This window comes from Drosophila suzukii, chromosome 3, assembly GCF_043229965.1.
Source record: "Drosophila suzukii chromosome 3, CBGP_Dsuzu_IsoJpt1.0, whole genome shotgun sequence".
Taxonomy (NCBI): domain Eukaryota; kingdom Metazoa; phylum Arthropoda; class Insecta; order Diptera; family Drosophilidae; genus Drosophila; species Drosophila suzukii.
In genome coordinates this window covers 25,155,452-25,182,404 of record NC_092082.1, presented here as the reverse complement: position 1 = coordinate 25,182,404, position 26,953 = coordinate 25,155,452, and the positions used below count along the sequence as shown (strand labels likewise).

The following is a 26,953-nucleotide window of genomic DNA, read 5'->3' as shown; positions in this document are numbered from 1 at the left end:
GAACGCAATTTCGTCTGCCCAGAACGTCTGGACACATTTGCCCTGGGTCGGCTCGTTTCTGTTGTTGTTTTCGCTGCAATTGACATTAAGTTGATTTATTTATGGTAGGAAGGCAAAGGCCATTTGGCTCAAGGTGCAACTGCTTTTGGCAATTGCATTTAAATTAACAAATCTAATACGGTTTCTCCCCAGAGCGCCCGCAGGTGTTGTCTCGGCCAATTCACTCTTCCACTTACCCACTCAGCTCATTCACCCATTCACGTGTGTGTAAATGAAAATGTTGTTTAAGCTGTGAGGAAAATTAATGTTTCTGAGTGGACAAAAGCGGCAGTATTTGAATGCGGAATGCTCGAGAGGAGTGCAGCGTGAATTATTGCAGCAAATACGACTGGATACACATTTCTGTACACGTATGTGATTTGGCAAATGAAACTAAAATTGCCACCCGTAAGCAGATTAAGACAAAAGTGTAAACAAGATGGCTGCTCCAAATGGGTCAAAAGGAAAGTGCCTGACCAAGCAAATATAGTCCAAATTATAGCTGAAATAAGCCGACAGAGGATGACACAAAGTCTGGAAAACCGTAAAAAGATTTATTTTAAATGAGAAAACTTAATCAGGAACAAGCTAAACAATACAGACCACACACTCTTGTTACAGACTAATTGCTAAGAGCTACATTTATTAACTGTTTGACGATGCTTCAAACAATTTAAGTTTTTAAATTATCTTTCTGAATTAAAGGAGAGAAATATTCGAAGCCAAAATGTTTCAGTTAATGAACACAAAGTCGAGACAAAAAGACTGACAGAGATTTTCCGGTTTAAGCATCCGTATCAAGGTTGTACGCTCCTGCTGCAGTTATTCAACCCATCCGAATGTTTCCCTCGTCCAAGGACCTCCTTTCATATTACTGACACATTTGTATCGGTTTCTTTTTCGATTTTCCCTCCATCCTGGGCTCCCTCTGTTGCCTAATTCATATTCATTTATTGTGCTTGCTGTGGCTGCTGAAAGCATTTTCCCATATCCATGGAACCTCTTTTCCGATGAGGGGCGGGAGGACGGGGTAAATAGTAGGTATGGTATGGTATGGTATGGTGATGGAGTGGGGTTCAAGCCAAACTGGCATATCCGTTGCTTTATTACATTTCGTTTAGTTTTTGGCCAACTGACCACTTTTTTGCGGTTACTTTGTGTGTGTCCGTGTCTGTATCTGTGTTCTTCGCCTGTCCATGTGTGTGAGAGTGTCTTAGTTGCTCGGACTTTGCGGTTGCTTTGGTCACTAGCGCGGTATTTGGCTTACATCAGAGTGTGAGCGAAAAAACACACCCCGATGGGCGGATGACCGGTCCCCTGGCTTAAAATGAATTTACTAACCGAGTTTGTTCAGAGAGTTTACCAAATGAAAAGCGGAAAAGCGGGGCGAAAAAATGCAAGTTTACTTCGCCATTTGACCATAAATAATATAATAAAATAACTACACAGGTCGGGCAACTATTGCATACTTTATGGCGTCCAGCAGGGCCCCACCGCCCCCGCAATATGTGGTCTAATATTTTTATAAACAAATTGGTTTTGCACAGCTCAACGGACGAGGAGTTTGGAGGGTCGCGTTTGCGGTTTTCATATACGTTCCCTTTTTATATATTGTGGGTTTTCAGGTGGCGCCCTCTGGCTGTCAGCGTTGCCACTTTAATTACTTTGGCTCTAAGGATGCGCAGATTTCCCCTTTTTTTCGGCGGGTCCTGGCTCGGCCCGTTTTGGTTTTTGTCCTGCCCTGTTGCATTTGACAGGAGGCCTCCTCCCCGGCTGGCTATATCCTGCTGCGCTGAAAAGCAACTCAACTGGGCTCGTTATTTATGGCCCCCTCGTGTCGCTCACCTCGAAAAACGTTTGCCAAAACTCGCACGGAAAATGGCCAAAAATGCGCGATCCCAGGCCGAGGCCCTCCACTTATAGTAAGCCCTGGAAAAAACTCGAAAACTCAAAACCTCGCCGTGCCGGCTGTTTTGTTTGTCGTTGCATTACTTTGGCCGTTAAATCGCCTACTGGAGTTTAGTATTGCAGTCCCAGCACCAGACTCCGCTTTCCATTCGCTCTCTCTTTCAATATTTGTCGCTTTGGGGCATTAAAACAAACGTTTCCCATTGCGTTGTGTTGGGTTTGCCTTTTGCTTTGCTTTCGGTTTTTGGCGTGCACGTTCCACATGCACTTCTAGTGCCACAACACCATCAACATGAAGCCCCAGCCATCACCATCGCCATCGCCACCACCCCATCCAGAACCCAATCCCGAACCCAAGCTCACCCACTCCGGAACAGAAACAACACAGGGAGCAAACTTCTGAGCGCGAATCGTGGAAATCACAGTCCGAAAAAAGCAGGGAAATTGGGGACAGGTTTGGAGAGCTAACCGATTGGGAATGTACCCTTCTCATATGCAGAGTTCTCATGAATACGATTTTTTGACATTGTGTATCTATCACCAAATTAATACCAAAGTCAGCTTAATTTAATATTGGAATAGGTAGTAATCACTGATATTAAATTTTGATATAACAGTCCAACATTGTTGTTGAACTCAGAGATGTTTTCACAAAAATACCCCTGAGTTTTGGTTTAAACATCATGAAAAGACATGGTTTGATGATTGACATCCCCCAATTATATTGTTTTTCGGTTCTATTCCTCCAACAGAACATTTTCCCCGACCAAGGCTGACTGACCAGCATTTACCCTTCCTCACTTGGATTGTTTTCTGCGATGGGTGCAGCTGGAAATCTGGGCAAACGCGAATCTCTTGGCAGTTTGTGTGTGCTGGCCGGGTTCCCCAGTCCCTTGCCCCTGCAGTGTGCATTCGTTCGTTGATTCGGTGCTCATTCGATGCTCGTCAACTCGCAAACTCATGTGTAAAAAGGGACAATGCTGGGTTTTAACTTTAATAAAGCGACTAGGCGGGCGCCGCACTCCAGGACCCATCCCTCCACCCCCTCGCAGACCACTTCCCGGGTACCAGGCAACATCAAAATCCACATTTCACTGCCCCAATCCCAGGCCGCTGGCAGGACTCGGTTTCTGGGCTGGGTTCCGGGTTGGTTGTGTACTTGATTTTTGGGCAAAGCGGCAAATAACATTTTTGTTTGGCTTTGACGTTGTAGCAATTGCAACGGTTATTCCATTTGCTTGACAAATATACGACGACGACGGAGCTGGTGGTGTCGGGTTCTGGCCTGGGTGGGGATCGTTTAGGGCTCCATGGGTGGAGCGCAGAGCTCCCCCGGAGTGGAGGATTGGAGGAGTGGCAGAGCGGCTCAGGACTCGAAACTTTTACCGAGCCGGAATTATGCGCAATTTTTGTTTGGCTGCGCGGCCAGTGTAAAGTGGTCTGGTTTAGATGAGTGTGTTTGTGTTGCAAAGAGGCTTTCCGTGGGAGGGGGTTTTCAGGGGCTAAAAGTGGCGGCGTGTACATAGCTTGCCCCTTTTTTTGGCCACCATTGTGCTCTTCAAAGCAATCAGCATAAAACGGTTCGCAAAAAATGCGAAAAACATTGCAAGGCGTAATGAGCGGGAAGCATCAACGAACGAGGCTAGTTCAAGCCCAATTCAGAATGGGTTGCAAGCGTTTTTTTGGAATTTACCTCCGCCATTTTGGATGAAGGTTAATTTCATCGCTTTTTGGCGACCACTTGAACCCAGCCGCTGCATTAATGGTTTTTCCCTTGTTGAGGGGTCGAAAGGAGCTGCTGACCACCTTGTGCACTTAACTTGGCTTTTAGTTGGCATTTATTTTTCGGGCCAAAGGCTAAAAATGCTCGGTTCTGCTCTTGTGACTTTGGCACTAACAAAGTGCCAAAGGATTTCCAGTTGGCTGGCCGCCGCAAAAACTGAGCTCCGCAAAAAACCTGAAAAATTAAATCAATTTAAATTTCGTTGCATACTTTTTGGAGCTGGGGTCGGTGGGTTCATTTGGGTTGTTGCTTGCCGGAGGGTATTTTTGTTGCAGCCCTATTAAATTTTTAAGTGCCGAGCTGAAACCGCAAGACCCGCAAACACCACACAAGCCACCGCGCCCCCATACCCCATCCCCGATCCGCCCCGAACCTCCCCTGACCACTCCACTAATAATTCATTATAAAAGTCAGTGCTTTGGTTTTGGTTTTTGCGTTCTGCAGTGACGCGAATCCATAGTTGCACTACTTGGAGCTCCAGACCCTCGCTTCCTCAAGCTGAACAGCTCGACTTATGCCGTGACAAACTGCGCACATATGTGACCCGTAAGAGGGACGTCTGGCGATGGCGATGGTGATGGTGTTGCCGTTGGTGTTCATGTTTATGGCACGATTTTGCACAAAAGTCAGCGCCAGGAAGGGAAATGTCTGCGAATGTCTGTTCCCCAAAACGCTTTCTCTGCGGAATCGCCGGCTTTCCATTACGGCCCACTTTCTTCTGTCGCAGGACTTCCCCTCCGAGGTTGGATTCGTTTCGAGGAATCCGCCGCTTTGATGTAAAAGTTGCAGTGGCCATTGGGGTCCTGGGGTCCGGGGGTCCTGGGCACCCCGGGTCCTTAGCCCGCTGGTAAGTGTTGAAAATTACTGTCGACTTGACTTGTTGCCTTTTTGTTTTTGCCTTTGTCCTCCTTGCGGGGAAACTACAATAACACCCAGCACATATACATATGCGAGTATGCAGGGACCCCATTAATGGGCAAAAATTACTGTTTACAAGTGGGGAAAACTCCATCTGGCCCCCACCCTCGACTCGAGTGCAAGTTTCGTGTTAAAATAATAAACACATAGCAAAAATTGTAGCGCCATGTGCGGACCTCGCGGAGGACGAGGGGCCAGAACAGGGTCATAATTCCATTACAGAACTACTTCGACTTGGGCCCTGGCCCGGGCACATAAATTATATTAAAAACAATATTTTCACCCGGCTTCGAACTCAACTGAACTTCACACGGCAAAGTTTGAGCCCCTCGATTTTTTCTCCACTCCGGTTTTGCATTTTAAATTGCCAGGACAGCAAAATGCCGTGGCAGGCTTAAACAATTACCACAACAACAACACAACTGGCGGTAACAACAACTAAGAGCGAAAAAACAATATGAAATTATTATAATGACAATTAGTGTTAATTGTCACTTTCGGCGCGGAATGCTGCTTTCGGTCTCTGTTGAATTATAATTTGCCAGTTTAGAGGAAATTTGCATTTTAAATGAGTTTCTTTTTGTTCTCCCTTATGTTGTTTGTCGGCCTAAGCAAATAGTAACAACAATAATAATAATGCAACATGAAAGTCAATGGGAAATTAAAAATTGTAATTACTCAATTATTATGCATAAATCAGGACAAAAGCTTGAGAGGAGCGTATAAAATGCCCCTAAGAGTTGGGTTTTCATTTCGGCTGGGCTGGGATTGTAATGGAGGCTACTTAATGACAATTTTGGGTAGCTCGTCAATTGACGGGGTTTTATTGGCAGGGAGCGGCCTGCCATAAAGATTTTAATGATTTGCAGTGGGCGTAGAGCAATTAAGCGAGTTTGAGAAAATTTAATTAAAGCCACGACAAAAACACTCCAGTGGCTATTGTTGGCTCGAATAAATTGAAAACCATTCATTATCAATCCAGGAAAAGAACTGAATGAGGTGGGGAAATCGGGGGGAATAATTAAGCCAACCCAAGAAGCGAATGAAGGGAATATTGAGTGATAAATGTATCTCAATCTGTGCATGCCGAATTTATCTGACAGTCGCTTCCTAATCCTTTTGTGATTACTTCGAGCCATAATTTAGCATTTGTCAGTTGTCGTTTAGATTTAAGTGCCAAACTTTGGGGATAACGCAGGAAATCATTAAAAATATTTCAATGAGTCGATTTTGACCGACGCAGAAAGGGAATACAGAGCGGAAACTTTACAATTTCAACTTTTTTGTGACATTTTTCCCTTCCATCCACTCGCACTAAGCAAAGTTGAGGAAGGAAAATAAAAATCAGAGCTCTCAAATCAAATTGAAATGACGCACTTAATGGCATTTTATGGTTTATGCGCAGTATTATTATTATTCCACCTCTGCAACGCCCCAACCACACTTTTATCTTTATATCACCCTCTCCCCCAATCAAACACTGCTTACCCAAGGAATGTTTGATTTCTTTTCATAGATTTTCCCCAGAAAAGTTTCTTTTCATGGGTCAAGCTAAAAAAAAAGAGGAAAAACGCCAGTGACGTCATTTCCTCATTGCGGTCCTGACTCTTTTGGCCAATTGGTAATTTCGTTATTAGTCACGCTCTTTGCGCTTCATTAATGTTCATTACACATAAATGAACCCACATCGATTGATATTTTTCAACTTCGCCGTCGTCGTCGATGTCGTTGGCGGTTTTTAGTGGCTGTAATTTTTGTATTGTGGTTGGCGTTTTTGCGGTTTGTCCGCCTCCCACCACCCCCTTTGGTTTTATAGGAAAAATCGTGCGTGCATTCCCGAATCCCCCACCCAGCACCACCCCTGCAGTTTTATTTATTTATGAACCCGAAAGGAACGGGAGCCAGCGAAAGGGGTTGCTCGCTTGGCCAATTTCCTCCGACTGATACAATTAATTATATAAATAAACATTTTTATTTATATTTATAGGAAAATTGGTCGAGACACAAACTTTGAACTTTCCCCGGGATCGAGCCCTCCGCACATATGCTCCGCGTTCGAGTATCCCCTATACAGATAGGGGTTGCTCCACGGCCAGGGAATTTATTGTACACGCTTAATTGAACACTGGCAACTCGAAAGGTTGAGCAGCTGATTGACTCCGCCCCGAGCACCCTTGTTCCATTTTTTATTCCGTTTTTTATGACCTTTCGCTGGAAAATTGCGGGCCGCGGGGTGGTTGGTCGAGCGAAATTCCCGAAATCGTTGAAAGTTATTTAAAATAGGATTTTTATTATGAGCTTAAACAGCTGGAAATTTTGCCTTGGAATATTAAAAATGCAGGCTCTGCTCGAGTCTATCTCCTGGCGGGGTTAATTTTGGGCATTCTTACGGGAAAATGGGTAGGATCTGGTGGGGTGAGCTGAAATGATTATGCCACTCGAGCGGCTTAGACTGATAAGTTCATATGGCTGGCTTCAATGCGCTCTGAAGTGGCACAAAATCGAAAGAAAAATATGTGATGGCCGGGGAAGATTAGAGTCGAAAGTTTTGAAAAAGGATCAAATATTGAAATCGGCTTAAATGGTAAACAATGAGTGGGCACTTGAAGGGGGTTAAGTCGTTCTCGTGGAAAACAACGAATATCTAATTTAAATGGTTGAAGTAGTTTTGTACTTCGAGGACAATAAGGAAAGTTCCTTGCGAAGGAGTACTTCCTTCTCCTGGCAAGTTTCTGCTGTAATTTGCACAATTGCCGCTCATTAAACGCGAAAAGAAAGTGGGCAGAAGCGGTCTGTTTTGGGGCGGGGTCGAGTGGAGCGACTCTTGGAGAAACGCAAACAATTAATAAATTTTTAAGTGCATGGCAAATCATGCTCCGCACGCTGACCTCAAAGTTCTGGACAAACCTAATTCAAACCTTGCAAATGGCTCTGCACACAATACATTATTAATTTTCACCAACCCCCCAGCCCCCCAGCCACCCGGATGCACAACAAACAGCGCTTAATTTGCCAAATGGTTGCTTCTGCTTTCCCACTCCCCCACTCCCAGTCCCTCCCCCACTCTATTGCACTTAATGCAAAAAACTGCAAGTTGTAGTTTACTTTTTATTCATGGGACAGCGGGGGAGTTAGAAGGGGCGAAGTGGAGGGGTCAGATGCAAATACCTTGCCCAAAATGGCGCAAAAGCGGAAATCGGCGAAGAAGTTAGGGGAAAGCACAAAAGCAAAGCCAAAGTGGGGAAAACTTCCTAAGCGAGGGGAGAACGACGGAGTTTTAAGGACAATGAATCCTGTAATACCCAGTCAAGTACAAGAAAATGATATGAATTATTTTCTTTTTAGTACTATCATAAAAAAATATAACAAAAGTGTATAGATCAGAGGATTAAAATGTTTTCTAAAAAACAAATAAAGAAAGTATAAGTTATTGGGACTGAAACTACTGCCACATTTTTAAACAGGAATAAAATAAAATGCTCCATTAAATGATAATATTTCTAAAAACGGACTAGCATATCAGCGAACTCAAATACTCTTTAAGATTCCAGGGTATGTGGATTGTACAAATAGTGGCAAAACTCCCCTCATCCACTCTCAGCTTCAGAGTAAATTGTAGCGGCAAACTTAAACGAACTGCGTAGAGCGGGGTCAGCTAAAACAGAAATTCATTAAAACTTTGCATTGTGCTCCAAAATTGCCCCACAACAAATGCCGGCCAAAGCTCTGCAACAACATTAAGTACTGGCTTATTGCAAACTAATTTGTCTAGGGCGATTTTGCGAAAGATTTTTCCGGGAACCGAGGGGCCCAATCCCCGGATTCCACTCAGTCTCATCCTTACTGGCTCGCTGATGACGCGACAAAATCCAATTAATACGCTAGACAAATAAAATGCCGGCTCCCTCCCACAGAAAGCCCTTGGATCCCGGAAGAAGAGGGAAGGGGCTTCGACCGTTTAGATAAAGCAATAACCAAATGTGTCTAGGAACAAACACACGCGACTCTGCATAACATTTTTGCCCACTCCGCTCGTTTGGGTTAGTCAAACTTCAGGCACACTATATCTCAATATGCGGATACGGTTCGCGGTCGGGGTACTCGGTTCCTTGGTCCTTGTCGCCATGTCTGGCATATGTGTCCTTTGCGGCTCCCTCCCCGGAAAGTATTTGTGTGCTTGCGCCACGCGCTTTGTTTACTTAAGTTAACCAGAAAGTTTTCTTAAAGATTTACGCTTAAGTTATACGTGATAAAACTTTTATCACTGCGACTTGCTCCCCTCCCTTTTCCCCGATATCTGCGGCTTTGATGGAGTGCTATAGGTAGCTCTCGATGAAGAGATTGGCAGCTAATTGCACAGCCAATTCGAAACGATTGGATTGGCCAAGGAGTGCAGCTAATAAGCGGCAGCAGGGCTTAAAGGTTCGAATGCAACCCCTAATCCGTAATCCTTAATCTTTGGCTCTTGTCATCCTCGTTTGGGAAAAAGGATACAGCTGGGGGGCTGATTCCGTATGCTTAGCCAGCCACAAATTCACTGTTTATATTTGTTTAAGGTTATTGCCGAAAAGGGAACCACTCTATCCCCTACACTGGAAGAAACACTTTTCAAAAGTGCTGGATTTATTTTAATATATTACTTTTAAATATCTAAATTTAAATAATCATTAGTATTTCTCAAAAAGCTTCCAATAGATTGCCTTTAGGTAAAAGCATTTTAATATCTTTGTCAAATTCCATATTTGCTTTTGCTAAAATTCATCTTAATAAACTTCTTATAATACCTTTAACCAAAATTGTAATGTCAATGCATTCTTACATTTTAAACAAATCTAAATTATATCCTTCCTAACATTTCTTCATCATTCCCATAGTTTTAAGAAACCACTTCTTTCAGTGTACCCTAGTGTTCGCCCAAAGTTGCTCCCCCCGGGAAAAGTGGGAATCACTTGAGTACTTTGATGGCAGCCGCTTATATCATCGGAGTTCTGGTGGCGGCACTCTGAAACTTTTATTAACATAAACTATGGGTCGGCCAGGACCTCATCCCCCCCCCCCCCCTCGCCGAGGGCATAAATTTCACTTGGGGAAGGCCAAACTTTGACCAGTATATCTATTAAACCGTTGACTCCGGACGGACTGAACTCACCGTTATGGCGATGTCGTGGCTGGGGTCGCATGTGTCCAGTTTGCGTCGGAAGCGGAGGACCGTGTGCGTCGCGTTCTCGTAGCCCAGCATCAGCATATAATCCTGCGAGGGATCCACCAGGGGCTCGGGGTCTCCGTTCCGTGTGACGTGTCGATCCTGTAATTAAATGCAGCGAAGAGAACGGCGATTAATGAATGGAAAATGCGGGAAAATGTGAGAAAAATGCTTAATTTACTCAGAGGTTTCGCATCTTTGTGGCGTACTCTGTTTCTTTCTGGCGCGATATCGAATATATATTTTCATATCATTAAGCAAAAAGAATCCCCTTGTTTTCATTGCTGACCCCCGAATGTGCTCAACTTTCCCAGCATGGAAGCTCAAGTTTTCGGTATACATTTACCATGTGCTCCTATTTTTCTGGGTATTTTTGGTAAAATGATTTAAATTTGGCCCTGCATCGGTCCGTGGATTTCTCCGTCCTGCTTGGCCCTTGCACTTTTGGCTTTTCCAAGTGTTTTGACAGAGTTGCCAAGTTTAAAGTTCTATAAGTAGTTTTGCCCAAGACCCGGGAAAGAAGCAGATGAGCAACCCTTTTCGGTTTAAAAATACAAAAATTTTCCTGGGCTCCTGCGTCGAAAGCCCCTCTACCCACTCCCCACCACCCACTACCCATTCCCCCGACCCTCCTTTCTTCTCCGATTCCTTGGCACATGTTGGCCAGCCTCGTCGAACACAGAAGCCAGATATCCGTGGGTGTATGTAAATTCTTATACATATAACAACATGACCCCTGTCTGCCTGCTCAATATTTGGAAAATGTTCTCTCAGCTTGTTGTGGCTGAGTGCTGGGTGGTGGGCTGTGGGTGGTGGGTGGTGGGTGGGGGAGGTGCCGGGTAAAAGGATTCGGCTTTTCACATTGGCAGTTGACTGCAAATGGGCGTTATGCTTGCCATCTTCCCTTGTCAGCCCCATCCCCCCACTTTCCTTGCTCTTCATCTTTTTGTTGTTTGGCAAAAATTTTGATGATGTTGGCAAAGTCAAAAGTGAAGTGGGCTGGGCTCGGGGCCTGGAGATTGGGAACCTCTTTCTGCCCCCGACCATAATTGAAGCTGATGGAATTCTGGGAGAGTTGTCTTCAATGTGGATATTTCAAAAATTTTATTGATTTAATTATTTGTTTTCGTATGCAGAGCGAAGCAAGTGCTTTTTCAAATATTCACTTTACCTTCGGCTCGCTAGGAACATATAGTGGTTTCTTTCGGATTTCACTTTGGTTAGATTTGATTGAAATTGCAGACTATTTTCTGCTTATCAAATCTGTGGATCCAAGAGGTTAGGCAGATGAAATTACTGTTTGATTACCTAACTATTTGAGGACTGAAAATCGTGTTGTCGTGGCAAATGCGCATTCGATTTCCCCTTTCCATTTGATGATTTCGGTCTATTCATTCGGCAGATTGCATTCCCCACCATTTACAAGGAAACACGCAGCTGGTGGTCAGCTTTCCCGCCAACCTCCACCTGAGCATTTGATTTATTCCTGCTAATGCCCCATCTTTTATCACACTTAGCAGGATGTGCACTTTCCCAAGCTGTTTTATCCCGGCTGACAGATTATAGCGCATAGAAAAAAGTTATCCATCTGTCTTACCCTCGGCTGGAACCCCCTCCCCCACCTTTGGATGGCAAAATGAGCGTTTTCCATCATCTAATTACATCGAAAAATTCCCACAAACACACACGCAAGCGGGGCTGACTCACCCACACCCACACACCTGAGGCTGTTGCAATTAATTTGCCCCAATTTATATCATCTGGATCCTCTGCTGCGTGTTGTTGCCGGCCGAATTACATGCCGGCATTTAATTAATCATATCTCAGGCCCTGCGCCATTCGCCATTTTAGTTGGCTAATTAAAAGTTTTTTCTTCTCCCGCCCGCTGTTGCCGCGGCGAAACATTCAACATAAATTTTGTAGAATATTTCCATCTATGGGGCTGATAATGGTCTAGCTCCTCCCCGTTTCCGACTGCTTGCTGTCTCTTTCTGGCACACATACTGGTAATCTGGGAACGCATAATTCAAGATCGCAGGCGCGCAGTTCCTCTTCCCGTTTTGCTGTTTGGCACAGCTTCCCTTTTAATTTAACATTATCTGCCCGAACCTGCGCACACACACTCGTGCCTAGACACACACACAGTCGCACCTTGACATGTTTCCGCTTATCTAGAAAAAAGAGAGAGGGAGACAGCGCACTGACGGAAATTAAAAATACGCGCTGCAATGTTGCAAGCACCCAACATGAAGCGACGTTATCAAAATCTGCGTGTGCGTGGGCGTGGTCGCTGGGGGGAGGGGGGTGGCAGGTTACTCGGGGTCGTCGAGGGGTAATTATGCAAAAGGGGAAGGCGCATAAATTTGCAATATTCTTGGAGCTGCTCTCAAATGCCAACGACGTTTAAACAGCTCACAACTTTCTTTTATAGGTGACCTGGCATGGCTGTGTGTGAGCTGGCGCACAAAGACGTCGGTGAAGAGGCAGAAATGTCGCCAATGTCGAGTGAAGGGAACTCTATGTGTCTAAAACAAGGAGTACATGACTTTTCTAATGTATCTTAGGATCCCTGGGAGGTGGTCCTCATAAGTATGCTACACATTTTAAAGCTTTCTTTCAAGCTAAAAGTGATGCCATACTTTTGTATATTGTAGGTTTCTCGAAAGCAATTAAAAGCATCACTTTGCAAAAGTAATTGGATACAAAATCTTTTTCGCCAGAAGAGTATTCCCTCGGGAACTCGATTGAAATTTACATTTCCCACTTTCTTTTTAAGTTGCATGCCACGTTGACTCTGCTCTCCTGTTGTACTTGTCGCGGGTCCTCGAGGCTGCGCCTCCCCTCTCCCCACTCACCTGCAGCACACCTTCACCTCCGCATCCGGATCCCGTTCTCGGTCTCGTTCTCGTTGCCGTTGTCAACGCACACGTTTTTTTAATTGCTGAAATTTTATCACACCTTCATGGTTCGCAGGACTCGTAAATTGTAATCCTTGCGCGGCGCTCGCCGACTACTTCTGCTCGGGCAGACAGCTCCTTGCCCTGGTTTGGCCTTTTTGCGATGTTGTCATTAACGTCGCTGCCTCTTAAGCATTTAATAGCCTTGTCAAGACTTTAATACCTTTTAGCCGGAGCTCCTCTTCTAATGTGTGTGTGCGGGGGAGGGGGTTTGGATGGGAGGTGGTGGCTGGGGGAAATCAATAAAAGCAGCGCACAAATTAAGCACCTTTGAGCTTTCCCCTTGCCAGTCGGTTTACTTTGCTTTTCCAGGCCGCAACGTGAATTTAATAGGATTATGCAGCAAGGCTGGGAGCAAACTTATGCAAAGTCCTTCCTCCCCGCGCTGTCACTGCATTGCTAGGAAAAACCCCTTCCGCCCTCGCACAACATGAGCCTAATTGTCTGATTTTCGCCTGATGGAAACTTTTCACACTCCCATTCGCAGAAAGGATCGCAGAGGACCTCCGCCCAAGTTTTGTTATGCCAAAAACAAACTTCGGCAATTTATGATAATTCAACGTCAGCTGGGACAGTTCAGTGAAGTACATAGAGGGGAACCGTCATCACGGCAAACTGAGCTCGACTCCGCTCAAGTCATCTGAACTCAGCCGAACTGACAGCTGGCTAGCAAGGCCTTAAAATATGCTCGGAGCACACATTAAACTTATTGCCAGCCCACTAATGCCCAGCATCGTGTACAGATTCACTCCGAGCAACGTACAGCAAAAGGGTTGGTTCCCCCACTACACACATCACACGAATATCAAAATGTTAGCTCTGCTTTCTGCACACCCGGACGTACTAATATGTGCCTTCTTCGGAGAGTTGCCAGCAAAGTTCTGCGAGGTTTTCACGCTTTGAGAAAGGTTTGCAGTTTGCGACAGGTCTCTATGATTTAGATGGAGCGAGCTCGGGGGAGTTCAAAGGACGAGAGAAAAGAGCGCCAGTGAAATGCCTTGGAAAATGAATAGCTAGACAGTGGAAAACTATTGATCCCCACGTTTCCAGAGAACTGTTCGAGCCCACCTCTGCGAAACGCCCCTTCCTGCTGCCAACTGTCTTAGCTATCTATTGCCATTTGCCAGTGCCAAAATTGTATGCTGCAGCCCCGCTCCCCGCACATCCTGTTAAGTTGGTGGCATTGTAAATTGTTTTCCTGTGCACTGCTTGTCCTGCCCTTCCTGCCCCATTTCCCTGCCTTCCAGCCTGCCTGCACTTGATGTATGCCACAGGAGCTTCTTTGGAGCCCGAGTTTTCCTGCTCACCCACACACTCGCCGCCTTGGCTTAGGAATTGATGGCGTCGCCGCCGTCGTCGTTTGATGCCTTATGTACATTTGATTACGTATCCGCCATGTTGCCTGCCTATTTGCCTGCAGGAGTGCACAAAGTCTGTGCGACTCCCTCCCCTCTGTGTCAGCGCCGAAAAGAGAGCGCGCCCCTGGGCAAAGTCATCAAGAAACGAAATCTCCACCCAGAACAGGGCTCCAGCCCAAGACCAAGACCAAGCCCCAGCCCAAGCCCAACCAATTCCAATTCCAAATCTCCCGCCCTCACTGGGCTGATGATGCTGATGAGTTGTAAGGCTGATGATATTGGCATTGGCAGGCGACTTCAGTTGGCTTAAATTACCGCTGCGAGCAAGTATATCAATTAATATAGTTAAAGTGTGTTCAAGGGGGGTGGAGCACCCTGAGTGCTCGGGACTGCAGTGGAGCCTCAGCCGAAACCGAAGGAGCTTGTATCCTTCAGCCAGAGTGCTCTCCAGGCCCGGTCTGTGGCAAATTAAATCGCTTTCAGTTGATTTTGAGCCGTCCTGTCCGTCCATCAGTCCATCAGTCAGCCCGACTCATCTTCGGCAGCTGCGTGTGTTTGCCTAACCCTAGACTGGCCAGCTTTCTACATAAGCAGCATATATTTGCAGACACTGCAAATTGCTAGTTAATATTTTATGAAATCAAACAGCAACAAATTGTGCAATGCAATGCAACTTGGCTGGCACCCTCCTCCGATTGTAAACATGGCCAGGATTCGGCTTCATCCTCAATCTCCTACCATCCACTATCCACCACCCACTGCAATCCATCCCCTCTCTATTCATGCAGATAAAAGGCATTTTATTAAAATTGAAATTGCCCAACGGACTTTTGGCTTTTATTTTAGATTAAATATCAATCACTTTGTCTTGTTCAGTCAGTGTGGCAATTTGTATATCGCCGGAAAGGGGCGAGCGGGCAGTGAATGACAGCAATTGAACGAGTTAAATGTTCTTCAATGGTCATATTACATTAAAGCGTCCAGTGATTATTGCCCGACTAAGGCATTTGAATGCATGCGGTGGCATTAAGCACATATAAATTAGTGCCTGCCATTTGTCGGCAAAACCCCCCCAATTCCCGCCCGGCACTTGTCCGCTGATAACTGTTAAATTCATTGATGCATTAAGCAGCGTTGGACAGCCGGACAAAAAGTGGCATATTAAAATGATTAAAAACGGGCGGGATGGTCGATGGGATGGGCTGGAACGTGGCCAGTGAAATGCAGCTGCAAACAATCAAAATCAAAGTGGAGCACGGCGCACAGAAAAAGCGACATCCGGATTAATGGAAGTGAACAGTGGACATACGAAAAGTAGTTCAAACGCCCGAGTTATAAGAGTGAGAATATCCAAAATATTTAAATGTAATCCTTGTACAACCCAGAACAACCCAACAAGTTACTTACTCTAGCCAATTTGGAACAAAGCCGTAATTGCGTTATTGGCACAATTTCAAAACGCTGCACTTAATGGCCAAAATGGAAGAGATAATTTGGTTGTTGTTCTAACCCCTAATTGGACAGCACTCATCAAAGGATTCTTTAATTTTCAGAGTCAACGCTTGTTGAATTTTCCACTTCTGGGAGCGCTCCCCATTGTTTTTTAGCACTCTCCCATCCGCAATCTGAGTTGCTCAGCCCCGAGGGGGAACTTGATTCGCCCATTTGCATTAGACAATCTCTCGAAGCCCGCCTGCCAGCCCTCCACTCAGCCCGGCTGAACTTGATGGCTGTCCATAACCGGAGGGTGGTGACGTAATGGCAGGGGAGCCAGCAACCCTTTTAACTAGTGCGCTCAATTAATGTCATGTACACAACCCACTTAGCTAGTCCCCACTGTACTGCGGCGTCATCATCAATGTGACATACATATCAAAAAGGCAAATTCAATTAACAAACTTTGCACGTCACTCAAAATTAACTCTAGGGCGTTCATCCAGACACTTTCCCCACCCCACCCTAACCCATCCCATCCAAAACCCAATCCCAACCCCATCCCAACCCCATCCCATTATCCTCTGCCACCCCGTGTTGACAAATACCGCAAAAAGAATTCATAAAAAAGAAAGAATTATGAAAAGAAACAAAGGAAGCGAGATAGAGCGAGCCAGAGGAAGTGACTATTTTTTATATATCGCTTTCAATTGTCCGAGAGTGTGCCGCCCAAACGCTGTTGGCTCCCTGCCTCCAGCCACGCCCCCTCGCCTGCGGATGCGGATGTGAGTGCGGATGCGGATGCCGACGCTGATGATGGCACTCTGCTTCTCTGGGGGCGGGGCCGTGAGGGATAGCCAACGCATTATACAATAATGCGCTTTTATAGTAAAATTAAATTATAAAGACGAAAAATTGTATTTGTCATATTGTTAAGCTGACGTCTGTCAGTTTTTGTCTGTGTCTGCGGGTGTCCCTTTTGCAGCTGCGGTGGGTGTTCTGATACCGTGGAGGTCGAAGGGTTGCTCCTGCTGGGACAAACAGGATGTAAAACTGGGTAAGCCATGTGCATGCCGGAATTCCATTAAATCTAGCGAGTTATTCTGGTAGCACCATTAGGATTTATATCAAGAATGTTAGGACTGCCTTTCCAAAATTACACATTTGACCAAGTATTGATATTTACATTAAATCATCTTTATTTTGTGCATTTTAAATAAATAACTAACATAGTATTTTTATAAAATGATCATCGTGGTCAGATACAAACATTTTATAATATGTCCAGGCTGTTCGAAATTTCCTCCTTAAATAGAACACCTACTTCATTGAAATACTGGCTACTTTTTTCGTAACCGGTATAGTTTGTTTGGACTGGTCAATCACGAACATTTTACAACAATATATGGAATTTTCTCTGTAATTAGCACACCTGCTCATTTATAATGCAGGGTACATTCATCGTTCATCACTCAATCCAAACGATGGACCACCCTATCACCCAGTTTGAACATTGAAACCACTTTTTAAATGCGATCCGTAACGGCTGCCATCGAAATCTGTTGAATGTATCTCACAGGCGACCCGAAAACTAAAAGCAAATTCAAATATATCTCCAATCCCCCAGTGCATTTTTAGCTCTTCGGCCTGCTTTGCGTGGGTGGTGTGGGTGGTGTGGGCCGTGGGATGGGTGGCCTGTCTACGTGTCGTTTAGCATAAAGGGGAGGGAGGTGTTTCGGGGCGCCAGTGGGTGGGGCTGCCCTTAAGGGCTGCATTTATGACACTCCATTTGTCAAGCGAATGAACGACGGCTGAATGAGACGAGCCGAACCAAACGGAATGGCTGGAAGTGAAATGGAATGAAAGTATGTGAAACCGAGAGCCGGAATTGAGGGATTGGCATCGAGATGTGTGTCCTCGGATGCTCCGGCTCCTTCCCGCTGCTCCTGACTGTGCGAATTCAATTGCGCTTTGGTTTCCAATCCCCAATCCCGAATCCCTGACAGCACCTCATCCCATCCCCCTCCCCGCCTGGCAGGATTGTGTTTTGTTTGAAAAATTTTGAATTTCGCCGCTGACTTGGAATCGCCTGACATTGACGTTTATTAAGCGTTTTTGACACTTTCTGTGCCACCAGAGAGTTATCTCAGAAAAATGAACTTCCACTCAGCCCTCAATGAAAGTCCCCTGCCCCTTTCCCTTCGCTCTGCTCACCACTTAACCACTCAATGTCAGTGGCAGATTGAGGATTGCCAGCGACATTCGGATTATATGCCTCGGAACGTTTTCGGCTGTTTAATATTTGTGCAAAATTTTATTTTAATGAGCAAATGGTGTCTCGCCCCCCGCATATTTTCCCTCATATATATGTGTCTGTGCACCCTTTGTGGCAGCTGCTCCTTTTTTGGGATTTCTTTTTTGTTTGTGACTTTGTTTGGGAGTTTGATAAGCTGTCAACCCTGAGGGTCGCTTTCAAAGGCGAAATTGATGAATACCGACCGTGGGGACGCCGGGATTTTCACTTTAGTAAATACGCCGTGGCCGAAAGAGTGGGCCGAAATCCAAAACAACTAAGATCTGAGATACAAACTTCGCGTTCAACTTTTTCCGAGCAATTTAAATGTCTTTCATTTCCAGTTTGCCAGCAGCTCACGTACTTTATGGCCTACTGCTCGGAAGAAAAAATGGCTCATTTCCCGAAAAACGCGCTGGAAAATCCTTTCCCTAATTACTTGTCCACTTGCTCCCTTTTCTGTGTTTTCTGTCTTTTCTGTCCAATTTAGCCAGCCCGTCCCTTCCGCTTTCGCCTATTATTAAGGCCATAAATCCACGATCGCTTTGATATGAGGCCTCATCTTCTGCGTTTTTATTGCGCTCCTCGCCAAATGCCCCCGAAAACGTGCCGAGATGCCGGGAGCCCTTCGGCCTGTATCCAATTTCAGGGGGAAGTGCGCGAGTGGGGGTGGCGAAGATAAAAAATGCAAATATCATTGTTTGCGCCACAGTCCAGGGGAGTTAATGGGTGGTGGGTGCTCGGCAGCCGGGCTGCGAATGCCGAAAAAGGTTAACAACGACATTGGCATTGTTTTCACTGCCGGGGAGCGACTCGGAAAACACGTTTTTTGTATCCTCGCCCCGTTTCTCTGATTTTTGACAAGTTTGCAAAAGGTTTTCCCCTGCGGACCCCGGGGAATGAACACCTTATCACCAACTTATTGCATCCGCCGGCAACAATTTCGAGTGTCTCGGCCGAGTTGGTGTGCGTTGTATGGGGAGTGGAAAGCGCTTTCCCCTTTCTGGACACACACACTTGCGCATGTCGGGCGTTTCCCCATGTACTCGTACTACTTTGTGTTTTTGGTTCTTGTGCCTGGCGGCGGATACGTAAAACGTTTTAATTACATTTGTATGTTAAAACTTCAATTGACGCAGGCAACGCCAGGCGCCCCGAGCCAACTTCACCCCGTCGGAACCCTCAAAACCCCGAAAACCCTTGGATCACCCAACCCCACGCCGCAGGCCCCCTGCTCCACCACTCAAACATTTTGTTGCCTCAAACGCTTTTGAACTTTAAACAGGGTTCGGGCCCGTAGTGTGTAGGAAAGTGTTTGTGTGGGAGTGTCTGAGTGGCGATTAGGATATAACTAGATTCCACTCGCAGCGGCTTTTTTGATGAAGGTAAATGGCAATCTAGGAATACATTACCCCTTAGCTGCTAGGCTGTGTATTTGTACTTTTCCCCTTATGTAAACAAACAAAATTACGGCCAAAAGTCAACTTAATTCCATTGAATTTCATGTTTTGCCGAACATTGCATTTGTTGTTCAATGAAAATGTAAACGACTAAATATTCGATGAGCGATTCTTGTTTTGCCACAGATCTGAATAGTCAAATGAAAATATTTTAATCAAAGAAAATTCTTTTAACGTTTTAACAATTCATAAATTTCTGAAGTGTGCCAAAAAAATATTTGCCCCATGACTGATTTTGTTTGCATAGAATAAAATGAATACATAGAATAAAAAATCGGAATTAAAAGAAACTAAATTATTCACAAAATAAAAGATAGACGCTCAGTTGAACAATTAAATTGTATGCATGAAAATGCCATAAACTTTGATTTCTGGGGTATACTGCGCCTCGTTTCCTTGAATATATTCCGAGTCCGTTATCGTCTCTGTTTTTATTCTGTCTAAGCCCCAATTTAATTTAACTAAACTGTCAAATCAAAAGCTCAGGCCCAACACAAACACCCACAAAGAGGAGCAAGATAGAGAATTAACCAGGCCCAAAGTCAGCAAAGGGGAGGGAAGGGGAGACCTTAGCCGGGTCCTTGGCCGTAGGATCCGCAGTCCCCGAGGAGGGAAAGCCAAGAAGAGCTCGCAGCAGATGCGGAAACGGAAATGGAAGCGAAGGGAAAGCTGTCAACCTAAGCGGCTAACACTTGTGTGTGTCAATTTTATTTGATGAAAACACAAACACAAACAGGCAGAGAAGATAGAGCCAGATAGGGGAAGCTGGCTTGTTGCTATTTGTAGAGCGTTCTGATTGCTGTCGCAGGCCGGGGAAGCCGTCCAGCCCAGCTGCCATCCTCTGGTCCCCTTTTAGTGCCAAGTGTTATCGGTAAACAAATAAAAAATACGTTCGAATGAATGGAGTGGAGTGGAGAAGTCCTCGGTCATGCCCTGTGTTTACTTTAGGGATAATTTTCCACCCATACACCCTCACATGTGGCAGGACTCTCCACTCATGCCATTGTTCGAGAGCAATTCCCCAATCTTAATTCACTCAAATTCGATTATTGCTCCGTGCACTCTTGGGCTCCGAGGTTAAAATAAACTTTCCAGCCAAGGAGTCATTTATTTCTACGTTTAAATGGCGGGAGCGTGGAAAAGCGACCAGCCAGCAACAAAGCAGCCGTAACAATAATGGCAGCAAAACAGCGGGAGAGTAAGGAGCTCCGGAGAATGGATTGCTCGGGGAATTGTATCGAGCATGAATGCAGGCGAGTTCTTAGAGTGCAGGTATAAGATCATTTGATAAACCCATTGAGCAGCTCGAGCTTGGTCCTAACTTTAAAAGAAATCAGGAGTGCGTTGTAAAGTCAAAGCATCGGGAAGTAAAAGGTTATAATACCTAAAATATGATAATGAAGGAACCTTTCTCATCCTTTTAATCTAATCAAGAGGGTGTTTAAGAAACCAGGCCCAGAATAACGACGACGCAATCTTCCCAGATTAAATGGGATTACCAAGGTCCGAATATAATATCCCAGACAAATCAACTTTTATTTGGCTGACTTCACTTGCAATATCCGGGCATCCAATTTCGTTTTTTGTCTCGGCCCACCCCGGAATTATTGTTATTTATCAGCAATTATTTAGGCGCATCTGCTATCTGCAGCAACCACACTCCAGAGACGCCCACGTGCCACCCCACCAGCAACAATTTCACACATCCCCAATTGCTCTACCTGCCCCACCAGGCCAACTCATTGCTAGATTAACTCAATTGCCTCGAACGCGGAAGTGTAGTGCTCAACCCCCCGTCTCAAGACTAACCCCAATAGAAGTGGCCAACCCCCAGGGGCTGGAGATGGCTGTATCTGTTTAAATTTTACTTTGTGCATTTGTGCTTTGTCCCTGAAAGCGTGCTGTAATTTCTGGCCCCTTTCCTCCCACTGAGTCACTCCCCGAAAATGGCAGAGTTCGTTGGGTTGGGTGTTTCTGTGTTTCGGTGTTTTGGTGTTTCAGTGTTTTGGTGCTCACCTTGCCACAGGGACTCAAATTCACACACACTCCGGGCCAGGCACGCACACACACTTGCCTGCGGAGAGCAATAAAATAAAAATTGAAAACACAAAGGATTTATAGCTCCAATAGGTTTTCAAGGAGCCTTCAAAAGCTCAGTACAATTGCTATGAGGGCTGCAAAACCCCAGCCGAACCGAACCAGACCTACCCAGTCTGCTTCGTACTTCTGCTCTCGGCTTTCAGACCAACCGTATCGAATTTTCGGATGATATCGGTAGTAACCGAACGAAAGACACTCATTACGCTGCTTATATACGGTCCTATTAAATGAAAAATATTTTCCTTCAAAGGCTGACTCAATACCTGCCGTATTGGTATTATAATTAATTATCTTCCACTTTATATTATGAAATATTAATTAATCTCAATTCTGTAAGGACATTAGACAGTTAATCACTATGGTTGATAAGATTAGCAGAGTTCAATATCTGACGGATTGTTATTTTAATTCATTTTCTCTCGCTTTTATATTATGAAATATTAATTAAAATTAATTGTGGAATGACATTAGATGGTTAATCACTATGGTTGATCTAATAAGTTAGTTAAGGTTAGGACTTACAGCTGATCTGTATTTATTTGGTAGTTCTAATTCTCGAGGAAACCAAATTTTAATATTTTCCATTGTCCATCCTTGCCTCCTGTTAAAGTGCCTACCCATCACCCTTTGTTCTTGCACAGGGTAAAGATATATAAAAGGAAGATATATTTAAGCAGCCATTTCATTGTTTATGTGCCTGGGTGTGTCTCTGTCTGACTCCCTCGCCGAAGGATTGTCTGTCGGTCCGTCGGTCGGCATATGGCGCCCACAGATTTAACTTCTCTGATTATTTTTCCACTTCCTGCTGCTAACCACCCAAAAGGCCCTTTCATTCCCGCCAACCTTTACCTATGTGCTCGCCTTTTTCGCCCAATTTTTACATTGATTGAAGTATTTTCCGTTTTGTCGGCTTTCGCACGCCCGGGGCCATGTGGCTTACGGATTTGGATTTGGCTTTGTCTGCCTTTTAGACACATGCAAAGCAAACAAGAGCAGGATGCGGGGAGGTGTCGAAGGAGGAACATTTATCCTCCGGTGAAGGTGTAAATAAATATTCGGGGAATTCGGGCGGCGACGAAAGTTTTGTTTTTGCCAGAGCGACTTTAATGAGACGGAAGCAGCTTTGGATTCTGCGAAAGGGAAATTTATATAAAGTGAAAAGCTGCTTTGAGGACTCCGCTTTGTGCTCCTCATTGAAGCCCTTATTTTCTTGGATTTTTCTTTGGGCTGATTTGTGTTTTCCGTCCTCTTTCCCTGCTTTGGGCCTCAAGAACAATATAAAAAGTTGAGGCTGTTGGTGAAATAAAAATGAAATTACTTAAAATTTGTCACAATAAGCTGGTGCCCGCTTTTTCTAGCCACGATGTTTGCCTTTCTGGCTTTTCTCCGCAATATTATTTTGTATTATTAAAATTGTTTCAAATTGCGAGGGACGAACCTCTAATAGCCCCGCAACAACAACGACAAAGCTCTCTAATGGACCATATTGTGCGTTTGGTTTTTCATTTTTATTGCGAATTTAGGCATCATTAGTTACGGTTTTTTAATAAAAGACCAACGGCGGGCCACGTTGCGGTCGTCTTCGGACCGGACTGGGCCAAGTTTGATTTGTGTGCATTTTGACCGCCTAAGTGCGCCTCTGGGTGCCATTGTCTCGCTCGATGTGGTCAAGCTTTGTTTGACTTGAAGCTCGTTTCGGGCCGAAAAACTTTGACAGAAAAGTTGAAAAATAAAAACTTTTCTTTCGGGGCCATTTGTCCGAGGCAAATGGACAAATGTACGAGTATTAGCCAAAGATGTTGGCCCAAACGATTTCAATCGCCTGCATTATTGGGGCACTACGAGGGATCGGTCCCTCCCATTGCTCGATTTCTAATTAATTTTCCCTACTGAATAACCCGAATGCTTGGGCGTATTTTCACCGCCTTAATCGAGTCACTGAAATTCCATTATCAACGTACATCAGAAATACTTATGCAAATAACTCAGAGGCTTTGGCCGCCCAGCCCAATCCCGGCTTATAGCTCGTCGGCAGCGGCACTGCACTTGTCTTGGCTGGCTGGAATCGGAGGAGTCCGAGACGGAGTCCACAATCGCGGCACTTTAACACCTACCTCAGAGGGCAGGGCTTATGAAAAAACTACCGACTGATGACTGGCCCGACAATCATTTTTCATGCTAAGCTCCAACGTCAGCCATTTGGTTTATGGCCTTAATCCTTTTCTACATAAATGAGACCCGTACCCAACCCAGCTCAGCGAATGCCACGCATTTCATCATTAGTCAGCGGACGTTAATGCCCAGTTCCAGTTCGCAGTTCCCATTCCCGTTCCCATTCCCGTTCCCGATTCACCCTCCGAATCTCTGGCTACTGGGCATGGGAGGGGGACTTATGGGGGAGCGTATATATTGACGCTGCCTACGCATTTACATTCAAGAGTATTTATATATGGACTGAGTGTGTGTGCTCTACCCAGTACCGAGTACCAGTGCCCCGGCCATAATCAAGAGGCCGAAGCGTTGACTAAGTACCCAGGAAGTGCCAAGGTTGTTGCACTCACTCCCCGCCGCCTCTAATCGCCCCCCCTTCCCGTCCGCCTGGTCCAGCGTCCAGTGGCTTTTAATTAACACGCAGCCCAGGCAGGGGATCCTCGGCCACAGCATCCACAATCCGGAGCCTCATCATCATAATCGTTCTCTCCACCATCATGATGAGCTGCGGTGGTTGCTTCTATTTCGAAATCAATTCCATGCAGTTTTTAATATGTGCACAGGGAAAAAATGCCACCAGTACTTGCTTTTTCTGGGTGTCACTAAGATATTATGGGATTTTGGTATTTCATGAACCAGTCAGAAATAAAGTCCAGCCTAAGAGTAAATATAAGTTCCAGTTGAATCTCTTGATGTTCAAGATCAAAAAGATTAATATCCCTCAAAAGTTGTAACCTCTAAAGTTGTACTTTGTAAAAAGGGAAGAACATCTCAAGATATTTTTATAAACTCCTAGGTAGACTGACTTTGTAACGATTTTTCTCAGTTCACAAGAACACATTTCGCCCCTCACTACGCTGCATGCATGCATATATGACGACTTCCCTTACCAATTTCTTGAATATGATGTCATGCTGTGCACTCTCCACAGCTCCCCCCTCCCCGATGTAAATCCCCCAGATACTCTTCGCAGCGGGCGTCTGTTTAGCGCTTAATTAATGATGAATATAAAAATTGCCGCCGCAAAGGGGAAAGAGAGCGACTAGCCTGTGGAGGGAGATGCAAGATGTGGAGTTTTGTTTAATTTCCTCTTATTTTTGCGATCCGCTTGCCATTCCCCAATTGCGATGTCATTTAACTCGCAGCTTAGAGGCCTTTCGAAAAGATACACATTTTTACATAAATATGCTTTCACGCAACTCCTTTTGGCGGAGAGGCCTCCGCAGTCCCGTTAGCATCTTTTAAAGGTGCGCAGATATCAGATGCAAAAAGACACAAAAACTAGGCAAATAGCTGCGGCCAAAAAGGTTACGCGGTTCAAGATGGTATTTTGGGAAGTAGAAGAGCTGGCTGAAAGTCCCCATTTCTGGCATCCCCAATCTCTCCGGTATCCAGAGCATCTCAATCTACATCTTTGGGCCGGGTGTGATTTCTGGTACCTCTGACAATCAAAAAGTGATTAGCAAGACACTCGACAACACCGGCGACAACGACAACAGCAATTGGGAATGTCATGCGGCAAGGCCTGGGAAGCGAGAAACGAAAAAGGCGAATGCTTAACATACAAACACACTTAACGTGTAAACATGGCTAAAAGAGCGTTGACCATATTGGGCTGCAGTCCGGCGTTTTACGCACCGCAGCAACACGAACAACAGGTACAAGCAACGGGACAGGCTAATATGACTGGCGAAGAAGATGCTGCCTGGGAACCGGTTGCAACTGGTTTGGCCGTGGCCCCTCTTAACCCCTTTCTCCTGCTGACATTATCAACATAATCAAGGGGCCCCTCCAGCCCCCAGCCCCTCTCACCCGGTTTCTAAGCCTTTTCAACGCTCATAAATTGCGCGGCCAAGACACCAGCAAATATTTTGCAAACGCAGCGAAAACTGCGCCTGGTCCGGGGACTATGGGTGGGGATTGGGGCCAGGGACAGGGTCGGGCCGGGAAAAAGAATCTTTTCGCATATGGGCAACGGTACTTTCTGCAATTATCCGTTGTCTTGGCCAAGAAGAGGCCGTTGTCGAAGATGCGGCCGCTAAAGCAAATATGCGCACTTGGCATTGTCCCGCCGAAGACAACGACGCACTAATAGCCCCGAAGACGGGGCCTTGAGCGGCCAGAGAGCCATGGGGAGGGGCTCTAAACCCCAGTACCCCGTATCCAGTATCCAGTATCCAGTACCCAGCATCCATCCAGTCAAGTGGAGTGTCCCGGGGTCTGGGGCGAATGTTTTGCGGTTTTTGAGGTTTGCGTTATGTGCAATAGATTATCAAAATGCTTAGAGGAGCCCGGGAAGACGACGACACGACCAGGGGCTTTTGGCCAGGCCATCCGACAACGGTTTATGTCACATGAAAGTAATGAAATTAAATTTCTCCCTGCCTCACACACACAGCACACACACTCTCCTGCAGTTTTGATATGTGCGATAATTTTAAAAGTCAGCCAACTTGGCCAGGACAAGTCTTAGCTCAGCCCGGAGACTTGGCCAAAGACAGAGCCCAAGCCAGAACCAAAGCCCGGCCATCTACGCAACATTCTGCAATCAAGTGTGCATATTTACTTCCTGTAATTGAGCATTTATGGCTTTTATGGCCTAACGGATTTGCCCGTCCTCGGTCTGGGCCCCTCCTCCATAATTGTTACGGCTTTGGCTTTAAAACTGACAGGCTGGCAGAGGGGATCGGGATGGGGTTCGGGATCGGAATCGAGACGGATTCGTATGTCGGTCCTCGTGCGCTTAAGTCTATTGATTATAAAGTTTATGCATAAATTGTAAATTGATTTGGCAGTTAATTGATTTGCCAGTGTCTGCGCCAGGCTCTCCCTGTGTGTGTGTGTTTAAGCCCGAAACTGATGAGTAATGACTTTGATATTGGCCAAAAGTTAACATAAATCGATGCATTTTGAACGCTTCGGCTGGGCTCGATTCGATTCGCTTCGATTGGGTAAGTACTTTTGCGGCACATCCTAAGAAAGTTTCCCATGCATAGTTTATGGCCTTTGAAATGTGTTGGGTCCATTGGGACAGGAATGCGAATGCGAATGCGGCAGTCGGGGATTTATATTAATAAGTTATGGAATTTCATTAGATGATGAGTTGGTGATTTGAGTTATGTTAATGGCCATAATCTCGGCAATTTCGTTTTGCACTGCTGACGTGGTCATTATGCTCGGCACTTGTACAGTACAAGAGTACATTAGATGCCTTATAAGGTAAGTAACAGTTTGTATCGTGAGTACTCTTGATGAGTTAAGAGTTCTGTATATATTAAGTCGGCTTAAA

The 26,953-nt window shown here is 45.4% G+C and overlaps 1 protein-coding gene across 1 annotated transcript in view; it reads right to left on the bottom strand.

Moving 5' to 3' along the window:
• Positions 1-26,953, bottom strand: part of olf413 (DBH like monooxygenase olf413) — a 110,196-nt gene that overhangs the window by 28,395 nt on the left and 54,848 nt on the right. Inside the window, exon 3 of the mRNA XM_036815202.3 lies at positions 9,798-9,953. Coding sequence (XP_036671097.1) covers positions 9,798-9,953 — 156 coding nt within the window. The remainder of the gene's footprint in view (positions 1-9,797; positions 9,954-26,953) is intronic.